This window comes from Balearica regulorum, chromosome 7 (genome assembly GCF_011004875.1).
Source record: "Balearica regulorum gibbericeps isolate bBalReg1 chromosome 7, bBalReg1.pri, whole genome shotgun sequence".
Classification (NCBI taxonomy): Eukaryota; Metazoa; Chordata; class Aves; order Gruiformes; family Gruidae; genus Balearica; species Balearica regulorum.
Window position 1 is genome coordinate 21,000,204 of NC_046190.1, and position 18,930 is coordinate 21,019,133.

Genomic DNA, 18,930 nt, shown 5'->3' on the forward strand with positions numbered 1-18,930 from the left:
TCCCGGGAGCGGCTGCGAACCGCAGCGAGGAGGGCTTAGAAGGTGGATGGGATTCCCCCTTGTAACGGTATTTTTAAAATAGGAGTTTATTTTAAAGTTGGAGGGGAGAACAAACCCCACAACACAACAAAAACACCTCTTTAGAGCAAACAACCTTTAGAGCATCTGACACCACTTTTGAATGTAAGGCTATTTCGGGAGCTGCAAATATTGACAAGAACGGCTTACAATGAAAATTACCGCTTCATAGAAAGCACTCACAGGATACAAAATTAGGAATTTGTTTGAGGTATGAAACGATTTGTGGCACAGCTGGTATGTAAAATAAAACCATCAAACGTCTTGTCATAATCAAATATTCCCTAAATCTGGACTAGCAACATTGCTTTTGAAAGATGTCGTTCCATATAAATGCCTTTAACGCCTGGTAGAAAATTCTTATGAACATGTTGACAAATGAAATAACCCGGGTTATTTGATTAGTGTCCATGTAATCTGAATATTGGCTTGTATTGGGAAAAGAAACGTCAACCCTTTAATGCTTTTGAAAGGATGGATTTTCGCTGCAATTAAAGAGTAATCTTATACCAATAAAGAGTGAATCACGCTCTACGTGTTCTGTGCTACAGGGATTAAAGAGGATGAAGTCGAGAGTTTGAGTTTTCTTTTAAAATTCAGCTCAGGCGGAACGAGCAACGCTAAAGAGCGGGACGGGGGCTGGTAGCCGACCCGCCGCTGCGGGAAGGTCCGCACCCTGCCACCCTCTCTGGGAAGGGTTTGTGTGCCGCCGGCATCTCCTAATACTTCTTTGGAAACACTTTCTGATTTGGGGTGCGGATGTCAGGAAACCGAGATGAACAATTTCCACTGCACTTCGTATCGCAAGAGTTTATATTTTTGCAGCCTTTATGCAAATAGCTACAGAAGGCGTAGGGAGGAATAATTAGAGGTTGTCACCTGCCTTACGGAGCTTGAGTCACTGTGAGACCGTGCGCTGAGGTGACCTGTGTCCCAGGGTAAGATCCGCATCTTACGGTCAGCTCACCTGATGGTTGGTTTGATTTTCCTTCGAGCAATACGCGAGCAAACGAGCCCAGGTCACCGGCAGTCCCGGTGCTGCGACCCCGGCCCGGCCCGCCCTGCCTCCCCGCTGGCTCCCTTGGACAAAAGCACTAACCCCACACACCCCTCGCTCCGGTTTCGGACCTGGCAGGCTTGCCCGGTGCACGTGACGGCCACTGGCGGCTCTTAACGCAGATCGGAAAACGTGTTTTGTTGAAAACGGGAGGCTGTGGAGCCGGGAGGCGGCCCCTGCAGAGACAGCCCGCAGCCCCCGCCGTGCCCGGCCCTCCTGGCAGGGGCAACCCACCGCCCGCAGTGTTCGTCCTGTTCAGCACTGACCGAGGCAGTCGCTCGCCGGCGCTAATCGTGGCGGTATCACTGCTTTCGCGTACGCCCAACGAGCCTTCAAACATGCCCCCCCCCCCCCCCCCCCCCCCCCCCCCCCCACCCGCTGGGATCGCATATCCTTTGGAGAAGGCAGATCAGGCAGCCTGCTCTCTTTGTAGATTAAGATGATCTATTAGTAATCAGAGAAGAGCAATGAACATTATCAGAAAATAGTTATAGCCATTTGTCGTAGTGCCTTATCATTCTGCTTTGGAAACTGCTTTGAAGTCTGCCACGTTATTTTACGAAACAATAAGATATTCACGAAGCACGGAGAGAATCTGAAAGCTATTAGCATTTTTATTTCGTTTTGAAAGGCCGCGGTGGCTGCGTGGGAGGACAGCGGCTTCGGGCGGCGGGTAGGGAGGGCGGCCGGGACGCGCTGCCGGGGCTGCGGCCCCCGGGGACCGTGCTGGCTGCTGACGCTAGTGGGCACCGTCGAGGCCGAAGCCCGGCGGAGCGGGAGGAAGGTGGATTCCTGCTGCCCAGCTGCCGCTTGCTCATTTTTTGTGAATGTCACCAGGGAGGATGTGGGTTTCTTGTATTTCTCCATGATCTAAGTAATCGCTGGGTCTCAACTGGCCAGTGCACAAAAACTTTTAAAGTGGTTAACTCAAGCAGTGCGTTCAACTTCGAGCTGTGCAGAAACTGGGCGAGTGGCTGAAAATCGGTGGACCCTCTAATCTTTTCTTAATACGTGCCCGACCGCCGCCGCGGTTGGATGTGTCTGAACTCGGTCCAGCACAAAAACAGGGAACTGAAACCGAGATGCTTTCCCCGCAGTGCAAACTTTATTTCAGACTTGCGGGCGGCAACCTACACCGCACAAAACACTCGAGGGGCTGCTGGAGGGGGCTCTCGGTCCGACGGCGAACGAGCTCTGCGCAGCAAGGGTAGTCGCGCCGCGTCCACGCGTGTCCTTGTCGGGCGCGGAGGGAAAGGGCCCGCCGGCTGCGCGGGGTCAGCCCGCCGCCTCCCGATGGAGCCGCATACCTACAGAGGAGCCAGTAGCAGGGCCCAGGGCAGAGCTGCCGTGTGCTGCAGGGAAACACCCCACAGGCTCGCACCCACACCCCGCAGCCCTTCCAGCGCCTCCCCGCAGGGCAGCCGGCTGACCCCGCCCGGGTGGGCCCTGCGACCCCTCGGGTACCAGCTGTGTCGGAGGGAGAAGGTGTCACTTTTTGCTGTTGGCACGTAAAGGAGACTCCTGGCTGGAGTTATCGCTAGGCTTCCCGGGTGAAGAGGCCCTCAGCGAAGCGATGGGTGTTGGGGGGCAGTACCGATGGGGCAGCGTGCTAGCACCCCACAGGGGATGGATTCCCTCGACCTTGACTTGCGTTCAAAAGCCTTCCCCCAAGAAAGAGAGACAAATGTCTAGTCCCAACTCTGTCATGCAAAGTGACTCTGCTCGCATCCCTCCCCGTGGCTCTTTTCATTAATTAGGGGCTGCAACGGGTGTGGGGGAGGGGGAAGCGGCTGGAAGCCACTAATTATTCAAACTTTGAAGACAGCATCCAGATGAACTGGGTCAGCTCTTTTGGGCAGTGCTTTGTAACCTGTGTGTATCAGGCTGGGAGTGATTATGCTACTGTGCAAAGCCACCATTAAGAGATTTTGTTTCATCATTATTCATTGCCTGCAGAATGAGTGCAGACACCAGTGTGAGTAAACTAAGTTTTTTACCATGGGGGGGAGGGGGAGGGAAACCAACAAAAAAAACCCCAAACAAACAAAAAACCCCAAACCAGAACAATTTGCTGTGGCATGAGCGACCCGTGAAAACCTGTCCTTACTCCCGCCCCCAGGCAATGACCTGACCCACACTCATCTCTTTCAACTCAATTTTTCATATCTGCCCCCTCGCATCATCCCCCCACCCCCGGTTTGTCACAGGTTTTCGCAATGACGCTCATTATTCCTACAGCAACTTCTTTCCACCCCGGCGGCTAATACTCCCCCCCAGCCGCCTCAGGATCCCCGCCGCTCCCTGAGTCTATGGGCGAGAGACAGAGCAGGATCCGCAGTGATGCCCTGGAGTGCAGCTGGGCTTCCCCTGCCCTCGGCCGGGCTGCCCTCTCCCCTCTGCTCCGCGGAGCACCACGCACGGGTGGCGGAGGCGACTCTTCTCCCTTCCCCGCTGCGACTGCCCGGGGCCCCGCGGGCAGCCCGAGAGGGAAGGAGGGAGGGAGGGATGCCCGCCCTGTGCCCGTGGGGGGCAGCGGAGAGGCGGCGGGGCTGGGGCGCAGTGGTGCCTAACCTCGGTCCCCCGCTCGCAGCAGCCTTTCCCACTGCGGTATCCCGGAACAGGAAAGTCCCAGTTCAGCTTTCCCCCATAAGATCCTGTCTCCCTCCCCCCCGCTTCCCTCCCTCTGCCCCTTCCTGCCTCTGGCCCTTGCGAGCGGAGCCGCTTCTCTCTGTGCGGGACGGGGCTGAGCCGCTCGGGGCAGCCGCCGAGGCGGCGGGGCATGGGGACGGGGCTCTGGGGACTATCCGGCTGGGCTCAGACCCCAGCCCTGAGCCAGCAGTCCGGTTCCTGGCGGGTAGAGCTGCCTTAAACTCGCAGGGCTGAGTTGAGATCCTGAAGTTAGTGGGTTTTTTGTTTTGTTTTGTTGTTTTTTTCCCCTCTTCCTTCGGCGCTTCCGAAGAGCCCGTAAGGTCTGCAGTGCGAGAGAGAGACTGGAGGAGGAGGAAGAATTAAGGAAGGGAAAAGATGGCGAGTTGCAGGAGCAGCGTGGAGAAAGCAGCAGTTTTTTGCTGCTTTTTGCTGGCAATGGGGAGCCTAACCTCATGCGCCCGGCCGGAGGAGGAGGAAGAGCAAGAAAAGCAGCGCTCCTGTCACGGTGCCTTTGATCTCTACTTCATCCTGGATAAGTAAGTGACAGTCGCATTTAAAAACGTTTATTCACCCTTCAGTGCCTCCTTGTAGCAGCAGGGACGGTTTTTCCCCCGTCTCCCCGGGTGCCTTCTCCGCCTCCCCTGCTGCCAAACATGATATGCAAAGCAGGGTCACTATTTTTGCTACCTGAAACTTGCACGTCTCCCAAAAGGAGCATTTAGGGGAGCCCGTGATTTATCCTGGGTTAGTTGCATATGCAAACCCGGGAAATCAGGTCGCCTTTGGGTTGTAGCGTGTGGTGCATGGGCTGTGAGCATTGGGTTTGAGGGGATGTTTGTCAGTGCCTTCAGCACTCCTGGAGCATGGTGTGAAGGCTTGGGCTAAGTGTTGAGATGTCACCTGTGGGATTTAGCTATGCTAGGGCTGTGCAGACCTACCTAAAGTTAAGACCAGAGTGCTTGTATGTAGTGGTTGCTTTTTTACAGACTCACTGCAAGGTTGAGTAGAAAGAAGTCTTATAAAACTAATTTGGAGTTGTCTAAACCTGTGTTTGAGTTACCTGTTAAAATATGTTGGCAAATACTTTTCTTTAATACCATGTTATCCCAATTTAGGTATGGCCAGAGGGTATAGTTAAGCTCACATTCAAGGGCATGTCATAGCAAGTACTAGCAAAGTGAGTGGTAAACTGGTGCACCCACAGGTGTTTTTCAGACGGCACAAATTTCTATCTCTCCTGGTATGCTGCTCTGGCTTTACAGCCAAGGGTTAAACTCAAGGAATAAATTGTTAGCCTCCCACATATACTCAGTGTGATGGTTGTTATCTAATACATCCTCAGTTACATATATGACATGGTATTATGAAATACCAAAGCCTTTTCTTTGTTATTCTTACCCATAAGCCAGGTATGAAGGCTGCATTGCGTTGTTTCCTGGTTGGGAGAACTGTTCAGTCCGTCAGGCCTTCTGCACAGCCTGCATGAGGCAGAAAGCCACCATTGCTTAGGAGCCAGCATATTCCTACATTCAAGAAGGAAAGGAAAGAAAAAAAAAAGTATCATAGAGTAGTGATTCTGGTTTTAGAGCAAAAGGATCTGAAGACCAAAGGCATTCTGCCTTTCTAAAGGATGCACAAACACATCATGTGGTCATTGTTTTGTTTTCTCTCACTAAGAACTTGTTCCTGAAGTAACCTTCATGTCTAGAAAGAGCTCTGTGGGGGGCTAGTGTTAGTTCTCAGATTTGTTCTCGCCAGGCTTTCAAGAAGTGACTGGTATTGTTATGCTCACTTCCCATATCAAATTCCCTGTAACAATAAATGTTAGTGACTGCAATATAGGGTCTCTCTGTGACATGGGTTCTGTCTTCTACAGGGCAATTTCCTTGCTTACAATGTCATTGTGTACCCCTGGCAATCCCCACACTGTGTTCCTATGCTACTTTTCATCTGTAGATCAGAAAGCACTTTACTGGGGTGATCACTGTTATCACTCGTGTTTGGGGAAATCAAGGCAGAGAAGAGTGATTTGCTCTGAGTTACTGATATGTCAAGGAGTAGGAAGTTGGTTGTGTAAGCAAGTTCCTCTTCAGTATTGTGGACCTGAAATCATACATTTTCTTTTAACAGGCTACAGATCTTAAATCTTGGCTCAGGTGTTACCCACCCAGTTTGAGGTCTGCTGGGGGCCAGACCTGATTACGGTTGAAGTAAAAGTCAGGCACTTTGGTTCCAGTGGGAAAATTCTCTTTGGCTTCAGTCACAAACTGAGTCTTTATAACCTTTGAGAATTATACCAAAGATTTCCTCCTGTAGTAAAAGTTACTTGGCCCCTGGGTGGTTTTCGAATTCATCCCTGCTCCTGCCAGGTCTGTGGCAATGTGGTGGCAAAACTGCTTTTGGCCTTGATGAGATTGCATTGCAATCCATATGGGTAATATTAGAGTGCCAGATCTGAGGAGCCATAGGTCCCATGCTGCCTTCCTCCTGTAACCAAATGCATGTGGTACCCAGGTGGGCTGTTTGAGGGTGTATTTAATCCCAGCTGTGTTCTGTGACATCTGGCATGGCACAGCACAACAAGCTTTATGGAGGTAGGGAGGATTGACTGGGTGGATAGACTCTGGATCTTGGGACAGTTAATCAGAAAGGAACTAGATAATCCATTAGTGATGAGAATGGTCAGGGTGTTCCTGGTAGGGAGAAGGCAGGAAGCCAGTCAGAAGCAGCTGGTCAAATCTGAAAATGCAGTGGACACTTTTTTATAGAATTGGATCCATGCTGATACATGAATTCTGGCTCTAATTTCTCATGGGAGGAATCCCCAGAAAAACCCAGCCCTATATACCACAGAGTATCCCCATGTGGCCTGGGGATTGCCTCCCTTCGTTGGAGCCTTGCCAGGCTGGAGTTAGATGCATTCAGTCTTAATTAGCTGTCTTAAAATGGGATTGAAGCATTGGCTCTGTGAAAACTCCAGGCTTTAATCCTGCAACCCCATAGCATGCTCTTTAGCTGAACGACAGGCCCTGTCTCTGAAGTCAAGTCAGCCTGGGTGAACCAAAATGACTTTGAATCTGCTTTGCTTCCCCATAGAAAGATGTAATCTTGCATCAGTAGGAAGCAAATTGGAAGAAGATAACAAACCTTTATCCTTATGCATGTAAGCACTGTGTGTTACTGCAATGACTTTATTGGGGCATGATTTTTTCCTTTTCATTTTGCCAGGCAAAGTCTGTGGGGATTTAATCCTGCAGGCAACAACCATCAGATGGAAAAGATCATCTGCTGCTGAAGTTATTGGTATAATATATATGCTGCCAACTAGAAAAAGAAACTCTCTGATTTCTTACAGTTTCTCAGCTTGAAGTTGATTGCAGCCCTTTATGTTAACTCCATGGGGTAGGCAAGATCAGAGCAGTGGAACTAAGCCTTGGACGCTCAAGAAGCCAGCATGGTCAAAGGGAAAAGCAGCATGTGTGGGAGGGAGACCTGCCACCATCCTCCTTAGGATTGTCTGACCATGCCAGAGCCACATTAGAACTGCCTTGTCTCTGGGGATGCTTAAATGAGCAAATCTCTTGAAGCTACAAGAACTGGACGCTTGCTGGCTGCAGAGGCAGTTGCCTAGAGTCTGCAATCTTGTGCTGTCTGTATGTCATACTTAGAGTTATGCATGCTTGAGCTTATTTAGAGGTGTAGTGGAAGACTTTAAAGTATCATAGTGAAGCAGTAGAAACTTTTCTGCTTGCAGCTAAGTCACTCCCTCGGCTTGAGGTAAGGCAGTATACCATGCAGTTGGCATACCTATCTCTCCTATGGCATGTAGTAAGATCGAGTCATGTGTGATATCGGGGATCTCATGTTGAGCTTTAAACAAGCGTAGGTCTTAAGCCCATCATAATGGATAGCTGAGTACTCTTGACTTGCTTTGCTTGCTTCTTTTACTTTGGTTGTCCAGGTGCCTGAAGAACTTTTTTCAGTCCCATCCCACACTGCCAAGGACAAATCCTCTTAGGGATGTGATTGCTTGACTATTCAGGTCTTGTAGTGACATCCTCATGCTTGGGTATGTAAATAACTCCCTTTCATCCCTGCTTTGCTGTTAACATCCAGCTGTTGTTTGTAATCATATGGAAATGCACTTGCACAGCAGAAAGGATGACTGACCTCTGGTATTTTCTAATTATAACAGTGCCTGGTAGTGTTGTTATGATTGTTTATTGGTGCAACAAATATAAACCCTTTTAAAATAAGGACTTAAACTGCCATAAATATTTGCTTCTGGCCATGCTTGACATGATAGATCTGAGCTGCAGAGCTGTCTATATTTTATATTTACCAACTATGAAAAAAATTTTTTGATTATTTTTTGACTGTAGAACAAGATGGGAAATGGCGGGGGGCGGGGGGGGGAGAATGTGAGATAGCAAACATCCCAGCAGGAAAAATGAGAACATACTTTTGACTAAGAAACTGGATTTTGAGGGAAAATAAGCACAGCCTTGGGGGAAAAATCTGGGGTGGTTTTTTTGGGGGGGGGAGGTTGAGTTGTGAGCTTTTTTTGGTGTTTGGGGTTTTTTTCCTCCACAGCACAGACCATGGCCTTGCATATGTTTTGAGTAAGGCTCTGGCTGATTTTCTTTTAGAGCAGTGATTCTGACTCTTTCTTTGGGAGAGACTGGCCTAACTACACTTTCTCCACTCCTCATCTTCCCCCTGAACTTCTTACTAGTCTGTCTTCATGGTGCACATGCCTTTTGGGCCCATAATACTGTCTTTCACATCAGTTTTGCTTTGTCTCCTGTGCTCCCAAGAGCATCCCTGTCAACAGCAACTTTTGTAAAGACATGAGTAAAATGCGGCCAGTCAAGCCTTCTCACTTGTAATCAATTTTCCAGCTGCCTTCCTTTAAACTTGCTAAGCCTCACTCCAGTGGTGAATGTCACTGGTAGGAAGCTGGTGGGGAAGAGCACAACCTCTGATTACATGGGAAATTAGTTACTCTGTCCCACCTCCTTCCTGGTTTTGGTTTTTGGGTCTGTATCCTCTGTCACCACCCCCTCAACTTCTCATTGAAAAGCTATTTTTGGGAAGAGGGAGGTGTCAGGCAGGAAGCATGTTGATACTTCCTAATTCACTTCAGGTGAGGGAAGCAGCTATCAGAACAAGAAGCATTTCAGTAGCTGCTATTCTGGGCCAGCTTTTATCATTTTAAGGCAACTATAGTGAATTGCTGATCTCCAGATCTCTTGTTTTTTCCCCACAATAAGCCATATTTAAAGAAAACAAAGAGGAGAGTTTGGTAAACGCGTTTCGTGTCCCCCTTCCCTCCCACCGCCGATGACTTCCGTGCCAATGATTTGAATGAATTTAGCACTCATGAATTGCAAGTACTAGTGAGACCCAAGTATTTTTTACCTTAGTGTCTCACTGTAGCCCTCTGCCTTTCTTCCTGCATCCACACAGTCCCAGCACAAGAGTGTTAGGATGGAGCTGGACCTGTGGGAACTCCTGCAGCATCTCTCTGTGCTATCTGTCTGATGCAGTTCTGAGTGCTGGTTTTATGCCCTGTGTGAGGAGAGGAAGAGTGTGGTGAGCAACATTGTTGTGGTTGGAGATTAGACTGCTGGCAAAGATAGGTGCCTGAAGATGTGTTTTGTCACCTAACTTAATTGCATTTGAAAATCTTATATTGACTGACTTAAACCACTGATGAACTTCCTTTTCCGCAAGCAAGAATACCTACTACAGCCAGACTTCAGTTCATTGTAAGATGTAGGACCTGATGCAGATCAACTGCTGATTGAGAGGAGTTGCTGTCTGAATAAAAGTATCAGCTTTGTTCCTTATATGGCATTAATTACTATACATGTATAATTAAAAATGGTTGTGTCTATCTTCTGTCTGATTTTTTCTTCCCCTTTATAATGTAACCACATCATCTACATGATACCTCTCATACTCCAACTGCCTGTAAGCAGTATTCTTTATTGTTTTCAAAACATAATCTGTTGGTATTTTGCCTTTTTCTTTGTTGTGGTTATATCACAGCCAGTGCTGTGATTTTCTTATGACCAGGTATAATTGCTTGGAATGTTCCAAAGCAAATTTTTAATTGGCTTCAGATATACCTATGTAATTGGAACCAGGTTTTATTTGTTTGTATTTTGTCTGGTATTATTCTGCCAGATTTGCCTTTTGGCAGGAAAAAAATAATTCAGGAAAACCAGTTCTCTTCCCCTCTGCCCCAGGAAAAAAAATTTTTAAAACCCAAGGCAAAGCTAATGGGTAGTGGTTATCTGATGTAAAATGTATACAGTTAACAGGAAGAAAAAACCATGGCAGCTTGTCATTTGCAGTCTATTTATGCATGTAACTAAATCTGATTTATTTGGGGCTTGAGCCAAGGAAGTAAACCGTTAAGATTCCCACTGACCTAGGAGTTTGGTTTGTGTGTGCTCAGTGATTGAGAATGTAATTACTTTTGTCTGAGCTTGCAGGCCAAATGCTGGTGTGAATTGTGATTTGAGTTTGTACGAGGTGTAGTAAGACTGAACCTTTTCATATCAAATGTGGAAAAGATGCATCAACTCCTGTGAGTTATCAACAGCACCAGAGCTGTATCTCTCTGCTCCTGGTTATCATTTGCACCTTGTTAAGTTGTTACAGTGTGACTGGGATCGAGTGCTCTGCTTTGCTCCCCATGTTGTGCTGACGAGGACTAAGATGCTGAGGGTGGGTTTTCCAAACCTGGTGCTGCTCAGAGCAATTCTGGAGCTTTACAGGGAGATCTGAAGTGGTTAGATGCAGTCTGAGCCTGGCTTCTGAATTTCACTTTGCGCTCTTCTGGTGGCTGGATAATAAAGCAAGAGCTATAGCACCAGGTGGATAGGATTTGTAGATTAGATTACTGTAGGAGCAATGGGCAATGTTTTGAGGGATGACTTAAAAGTCACTAATGCTGATGCAGATTTTGTCAATAGTTTTATAGAAGAAAATTAACGGTTCTGGTCATGAAACCTTTTGGATTCAAATACTTTAAGTCCTGTGCTCAGTGTGCTAGCCTAGGACTAAGAAATCAATTTTCCAGTCACTTCTCCATATCTTCCCCTCCCCATTCCAGCCCTTGTCTTGTTCATTAGTGTTTCAAGTACTTTGAAGCGAGGACTGTCTCAGAATGGCTGTCTCCGCCAGTGTTTCTAATTGCCTCTGGAGCAGATAATATACACTGGTCCTTCCTTGCCTGGGTGAATCACCCAGTCAAGGTCCCTTCCATGCTCGGAAGAAGCATTGTTTGGGAGAGGAGGATTCTTGTCACTTTGAATGCTCTGCTGGCTCAGAAGAAGGGATCAGAGGGGTGGATGAACACGCGCGTGCATGTCTGAAACCGCAACAAACTAGATGCCCTAGGGTTTGCTTTTATTGCAGAGCCATTGTTAGTCATGTGCAAGAATTCTGTTGTCCACAATGTGCTTGTGGCCACAAAGAGCTCTACAAATAACAACAAAGTGCCACGTTTCTGAGCAATGTGCCATATACATGGTCACCATTAGTTTGAGGGCATAGAGACTTACAGGGACCTACAAACTCCATGGATGTTGTATTCCCCTGACACAATACACAAACTGAACCCAGCATCAGTAATAATGGATCTGCTTCCTGCTCCAGGATCTCTGGAATTGCTGCCTTCAGCTAATCTGTAGCTGAGGCAAACGTGCATGTGGGGGCGAATAGGACAAGGGACAGCTCTGTATCTTCAAGGGCTTTCAGTTTCTCACTTTCAGCTGGGAGGAAAGGCTTTGGGTCATGCTGCCTTCTCTCTGTGTACGTGCGGTAATAAAAATATTTACTATTTGGGTTGTACTGGGATATTAACTTTCACTGCTAAGCTGCAGGTCTGATGTGTATTGCATGAAGTTGATTTGTATAGGCTCCTGACAGTGAATTTAGCTGTAACTGTGAATCACACCTGTCCTAGGACAGACAACTTAGTTCAGCAAGCAAAAACCAGGACGGTCAGATATATCTGGGCTGAAAGTGGCACCCCACATGCCAGGGTTGTGCTGCTCGATTTCTCTGAGCTCCAGCTTCCACTGCCTCTGGGAGTCTGTTAGGAAAGAAGAGGTTTCCAGCCTGTCTTGTGCTTTGTTGTCTTCTCAAACAGTGGTGAAATCCCACAGATTGAGGCAGATATGACTATAACATACTCACAGTTTTTATACCGACAGAGTTCTGCTAAGCTAGGAGGAGTCACTCCAAAGTAAGCAGGAGCAGAATCAAGCCTTGCAATCACATTACTTCCTTCCACCCCCAGAAATACTCACTGACCTCCTCTTTTCCCTCCCATCAAGCAGTAGCAATGTGAAATTTGGGAAAACAGCAGCAGTGGGAGCTGCAGCAGCAGCTGCTCCTCGGAGCCGAGTCCCGATGAGGCCGGGAGCACATTCTTTCCTATGTTGTGGTTTGCTGACTCTTCTCTTTGTCTCGTGTGTAATGGGAACAGAGCTTGTGGAGCAGGGAGCACGCTTGCAACAAATGGCTCCTGTGGGTTTTCTTTTACTTCGTTTGGGCCTAATTCCAATCCCAATTGCATAGGTATGAACCTGAGGAAATTCTGCTGTTTGTCTGAATCTGCTCCAGGTTCACCCCTGCAGAACCAGCAGCAGAAACAGGCCCTGAAATACTTTCTGCAGCTGTTTATTGCTTGGCATTTTCCTTTGCCATGAAAATTATGTAACCTCCGAGGGCTGAAACCTCTCTGTCCTGCTTGACTCCGAAAGGCACATGAACCGCTTGTCAGCAGTGGGTCACTAGCCAGCCACAGAGGCGTTAGACTTGTGGGGCTTGGTACTTAGCAGAGAGCATCAGGCTGACTGGGCTTCTTCAGTGAGGAGAGTGCAGGGGGGAAGCCCAGGGCTCGGCTGGGTGACGGTGGTCATTTTGATTGACATGAGGAGTTGAACCAGGTAGCTGATGACCGAAAGCAGGCAATCTCTATGGCATGAGCCAACAAGATAGATCTGGCTGTAATATGGTCTTTGTTTGCAGACAGCCACAGCACTGGCTTGGTGGATCCATGGTTCGAACCTCTCTAGCTGGGTACTGGCTGCATGGCTTCTCTGTGGCTTCCCCTAGTTACTCATGAGAGTGGATGCTTTTTTCTGCACAGTGCTGATCTTTTTCATGCTTCATTATTTTTTCCTCATTATTTGGAAGTCTTCACAGTTCCTCTGAAATCTTACAGGAGTGTATCATTTGGTGGCCAAACAGGCCAGGCAAGGAATCTGTTTGTGGTTACTTACTGATGGCACTTTGGGACAACATGCCAACTCTGTCCAAGGCTCCTGTTAGCACAGGTATGCTGATTAACAGGAATTTGTCACTGTAAGGTTCTAAGGGAAAAACAAAAACACTGAAACTGCTGTAAAAATCCTGTTGTGTAGATGTCCAAGAATAACCTGTAGTGTAGAGCATCACTGAAAGACCCCAAGCTTTCTCTGTGCTTGGTAACTGAAGTTAAAAATGAGTATGGCTTTCAAGCATTGGCAATGGTCAGAAACCATCTTAGAGTATGCTTGGAGCCTCTCACTTGCCATGGGAAACCAAGGCATAAACCTCCTTGTCTGATCCAGCCATGAAGGGTGGTAAATTAGTTTATGCTGCTAGCAAAAGCGGTTCTGCAGTGTGAAAGATAAGACCCCAAAAGCAGTGAAATGCCTCAGTATTTTCAATAGTGTTGGGCAGCTTCTGTTTGTTGGTGTTGAGAGCAATTGACAGCATTTGGCAACTTAGTATATAGTTTAGCAAACATCTTATTGTTGTCATTTTCTGTTTAATCTGCCATTAAAATTGTGTTGCTGATCATGTGGGGTCAGGCCTCTGGGACAACAGATGAAACTATTAGGACAAACCCCAGAAGCATCCAAAACATCCGTGTATAAAACAGCAAATAAAAAGACTTTACAAACAGGAATATTTAGAGGTGAGCTTGGGTGGGAGGGGAAAATCAGGTTCTTCTATAAGCCAGGCCACCTCCACTGGTGTTCGTGAGGGGTTTGACATGAGCAGCATTGGTGGCATTTGGGCATCGTTTGCAGTGGGAGATAACACATTTGGGCTTGGAGGAGTGTGGTGGGGAAAGTGATTAAGTGCTGACCACTTCACTGATACTCTTTATATGGGATTTTGAAACAGTAAAATTCTCTTGCCAGTATTTCTGTCTGGCTTTGACACTTCCCAGATGACAGATTGGGACAGTTTGACGCTTCCCAGCTGATAAACATGTGGGTGCAGAATTCCTCCTAGGGGAGGATGAGAGCCCCTGCCATGCTGAAGTACGTCTGCTCAACAGGGTTGTAGCTCAGTGATGTAGAGCCAGGCACTCTGAGAGCACAGTACGATTCCCATGATAGAGACCTCCCTAGCTTTTTAGAGGTGGGCGTCTATAGATTTATGACAGCCAATTCATAGTCTCACTGGTTGTACCCTTTCCAAGAAAAGGTGTTTCATTATAAAGTACCTGGAAGTGCACAGTATTAAGGTTATCTGTGCATTTTTACTTTAAATGTCTTCATGTTTTTCCACTGTTAGTGGCTTATGATTTTTCTTGAATTTTCAGTGTCTAGGCTGTTTTACCAAGCTATTATTTGCCTAAAGGGTAGATAAAAAAAAAAAGTAATTCCGGCAGTCCTAAGAAGGTACTAGAAATGATGATTTGTTGCTGTTATAAAGAAAATTTCGTTGCTACTTTCTTTTTTGGATTGCATCAGTGCCTCTGCAGCTGGCAGCAGAAATTTGATACCTCATTCAAAATAGGTCAGTCTTTTCCAAGTAAGAAACTGTGGCTATTCTGTGTAGGGAAGTGACTCCACTGGAAATTTCAGGAATTGGATTTAAGTGGGATGGCAAGCTCAGAATGAAACTGAAAGAGTCGACTCCAGGGGAGAAAGAATTAAAAAAAAAAAAAGGGGGAGCTGTAAATACATCTTGCATAGTTTCAGGGAAAATCTCTTTGAGTTCATCATGTTTAGAAATTTACCTTGGGACTTTCAGAAAAATCCTGGAGAATTACATGTGTTGAACCGCCTCAGATTCCTTTTGGGAAGGCAGTCCTTAAAGTACATACCTTGCATCAGCAATGAGATGAGAAAAGGGCTCACTTGCTAATAGTGCCAGCACCTTTCATTGGTGCTGTTCACGAATACATAAATGCGTCGTCGTGTAGCACATATAAATCAGAGACTGCAGAGGATCTAGACCCTTGGTTCAAACGGTCCCTGGTGCTTTCTTGCTCTCCTGCAGTGCCTGGTAAGTTCTTCATTCTTTGATAACCAGTTTGTTCTGTGAATGAATCACCAGCTCTCCAAAAGAGCAATGTGAAAGCACAGGGTTACATGAGAACTTCTTCTAGCTTAGGGACTTCAGGGGTCTCCTTTCAGTCCTTGTCCCTTTATCTTTGCTGTTCTCCACTGCAACAGCACCGTTGCAGGGCAGGCAGTGCCATATTAATACCACACGTGGGCTCTTGTATGCTGTGATCTGTACTTGACGTGCAGGGGTAGGAGTGACTGGCATAGGGTTGCTTGGAAAGCCTATAGTAGAACTGAGAATTGTAATATTGGGTCATTTTCTCACTTTTTTGTACGTTTGAAAAATGTTGTAGAAATTGTACGTAGAAAATTGTCTAACAGCAGTTAGAGGAAACCTACTGCTTTACAGTAGTTAAATTTCAGAAATTTAGTTCTGCATCTAAGCCCTTGTGACCCTTCTGTATGTATGTGCTTTTTTTTTATTTAGCTTTCTGCCTGAAACGCCTGAGATGTGAGTTTGGTAAGGAAAGCAAATGAGCTGCTCTTTCGAAAACACTACAGTCCTAGGGAGGGCTTTTAAAACCATTGACTTCTCATGCTTTGTAGCCTTTTTAATAGCTTGAAAGTGTATGGCACAGATCCACACAGTAGAAATCACCTATCATATATTGTAGAGTTGCTGCATGCAAGGCTCTGAGGTCGGGGTCCCCGAGAATGTAGGACTAAGCAGAAAACAGCCAGGGGGTGCCAGTAATGCACTTTTATACATTGGGAATGGCAGCATGAATGTGTAAGTTTGTGTATGTAACTAAATTGCCCAAGTTTTCACAAGAAATCTGTAACGGAGGCAGAGATTTACTGTCCAGAATGCTAGTCCAGCAAATTAGCTACGAGTACTGCCTTTCCCTTCTGAATTACTTCAAAAGGTTTCTCTTTTGAAACAAACAGTAATTCATGGAAATGTTCTCCCACGCATTCTGGGAGAATAGAAGATCAGTCAAGTCTTTCTGTGTGGTTGCAAGTACGGAGCTGTGCTCTAGGAAAGTAAATAATCTGCTAGCAGATGATTTAGTGAACTTAAACTATAAGAAAATATTTATGTTTTATGTTACAGAAAGGAACAAAAGCAGATGGAAAGTTACTGAATGTGTTTCAAAATTGTATGGTAAACCATTTCAGACCTATTTCTACTTCTCTGAGTCAATGGTTTTTGTCATGATGGTTCCCGTTACAGCTTCCAACACAACTGCTGTAGAAGCCTCAGCAGTTAGCTGCCTCGTCTCCGTAGACATCTCTGTAATTTCTGTCCCTAACCACTTTTGGAGTAGCCCAGGCTAAAAATTCAGAGCGGAACAAGGAATTTCACTGTGAAATAAGATTAATGTAATCAATTACGTTTTGTACACAGGTCTGGAAGTGTCAGAAATCATTGGACTGAGATTTACTCTTTTGTGGAAAGTCTAGCAGAGAAGTTCATAAGGTAAAGTTTTCTTAAGATGGTATTTTAATTTGCTATATGTGTAATTTTTTTTTTATTCAATGTTTCTTAGCAAATGAAAATCTGCTCAAGTAATGTGTGGATGTGACATGGATCTGGCTTGTTCTTTTGTTTCAGTCCAATGTTGCGGATGTCTTTCATCGTGTTTTCTTCACGAGGCACTACAATCATGAAACTAACAGAAAACAGGCAAGTAGTCCCCACAGCTTTCATCCAGAAATATGCTCCATCCCTCCTGTCAAGCAGTGAGTGGCCCCAAAACCAGAATTCAGAGGTCTGTCTCAGTCCTTGGTGTGGCACCAACTCAGGCACCAAATGAAATCCATTCCACCATTCCCAATGGGAAGAGGGCTTCTGTGGCCTTTGTGTCTCCCATTACTATTTTGTTTTCAGCCTTATAAGAGAAAGTCAGCACTGCGCTGCCTGTTCTTTATCACAGTATTTTGGGGAGAAAATGCATTTCCAGTTGAGAATTCACGTACATCCTTGCTATCCCCAGCTACCTAAATAAGGGCATTTTTTTGTGTAAGAAATCTCAGACTGAGCTGATGAGCAAAAGACTGTATGAAAGTCCCACAGTGCCCTTTAAAGTCACTCAAAGCCCCGAGCTTTATGCCAACAGCTGGTTGTACCCAGTGCTGGAGCACTACCTCACCAGGCTGTGGCACCCCTCTCCTGGGCTGCCTTCAGACGGCACCTGTGCCAGAGGTGGTTTGCACAGCCAAGTGACAAGCCTCTTGAGAAAAAGAGTGTCTGAGGCTGGAGGAAAATTCTTGTTACCACTTTTACAACCAAATCCTCTTTGCAAAAACCAAACCAAAACAAAAACCCAAACAAAAAACCCCCACCGCCCCCCCCCCCCCCAACAAAAAACCAACAACCTCCCCAAACAAAAAAAAACCCGAACAAAAAACCAAAATCAACAACAAAAACCCACCACAAAAACAACCAACCAAAACCAACAACAACAAACCCCAAAACTCACCCCAAAAAACCCACCCCAAAAAAACAAAACAAAAGACCAAAATTATTTTGGATTTAATTCACCTCACACATGGAAATCCCCATCATTGAGGTGTGTTTCTAAATGTTTTCCTTCATTTCAGCTTAATGCCCTTTTGCTACTGCTTCTGACTGAGAGCCTCAGTAGTACAGTGCACCCTATAAATACAGGAGACTCTGGACCAGTCTTGAAAGAAAAACCCCCCTCTCCATTTTGTACTCCAGGGCCTCATCCAAAGCCTGAAACCCACAGGAGCCTTGCATTTCTGCTGGCTCCACTCAGTTTTGGCTCAAGTCTCCATCTTGTACCTTGGTATCAGAGCTCAAACTTGCTTACTTCTCCCAAGTGGATTTGTTCTTTGCAAGGTGGAAAGTAGACAGGAGCCCTGTGGCAATATGTTGAATGTGGTATTAGAACGTTCCTTCTCATAAACTCTTGTTCTCTGCATGGATCACCATGTCTGCTTTTTTCAGCTCATTTTATACTTTGAAAGAGTAAAATGTGCTTTTTGCCCTAAGGACATCCCCAATCCCAGCTCCTGATTTTACCTTCATCCCACATAGGCTCCTGTTTCCTCTGTAACTGGGGCTGTGCTGCCTAAAATACCGTGTTGAGAAATGGAGCTTAAAGAGGCTCTCGCTATCCTTTAAAAAAAAAAAAAAAAAAAAAAAAAAAGAAAAACAAAAGGATGCCCCATAGCATCTGGAGGCTAATGTTTGGGCTGCCTACATCTTGCCTGTTGAATGTTTCTGCCTTATTTGTGTTCCATTAATATATTGAAAACTTTGCAAAGGATCAGGATCTGTTAGTGATCAGTGATCACTAAAAATTATTAATTATTGTCAGAGTTTAATACCTAGCATTTGCTTTAATTCAATCTTATCCTGACTGACAGTATACCAGAATGAGGGAGCAGGGACAGAATTGCATCCTTAAAATGTGTTAACCCTAACATTGTATCACGTGTTTGGTTTTGTGCTTCCATGGGTGTTTGACAATTTTTTTTTTTTTAAATCTTGGATTTACCAGTGATTTAGCTGATATGCCATGTATTGCCAGAGTGCATAATCTAGCTGTGGTACAGGAATATCTCAACAAAACAAACAAAAAAAACTTTTATTAAAATTTTCTCCTGTTCTTTTTTTTTGTTTGTTTGTTTTTATCCAAAGGGAAGCCATAAGACGAGGACTCGACATTCTTCAGTATGAAGTGCCTGGAGGAGACACATTCATGCATGAAGGATTTAAAAGGGTACACATCACAGTACCTCCTTTCTTTGATTTATACATATAAACTTTGCTTTGTTTGCTGCCACTGTACTTAAGAGCTAACA

At 45.9% G+C, this 18,930-nt stretch overlaps 1 protein-coding gene across 1 annotated transcript in view; it reads left to right on the forward strand.

Annotated features, from left to right (window-relative positions):
* Positions 1-3,446: 3,446 nt before the first annotated feature.
* The window catches only part of ANTXRL (ANTXR like), a 60,503-nt gene continuing 45,019 nt past the window's right edge, over positions 3,447-18,930 (forward strand). The window contains exons 1-4 of the mRNA XM_010305930.2: positions 3,447-4,320; positions 16,505-16,576; positions 16,712-16,783; positions 18,767-18,848. Of these exons, the coding sequence (XP_010304232.2) occupies positions 4,160-4,320; positions 16,505-16,576; positions 16,712-16,783; positions 18,767-18,848 (387 nt within the window). The 5' untranslated portion in view covers positions 3,447-4,159. The remainder of the gene's footprint in view (positions 4,321-16,504; positions 16,577-16,711; positions 16,784-18,766; positions 18,849-18,930) is intronic.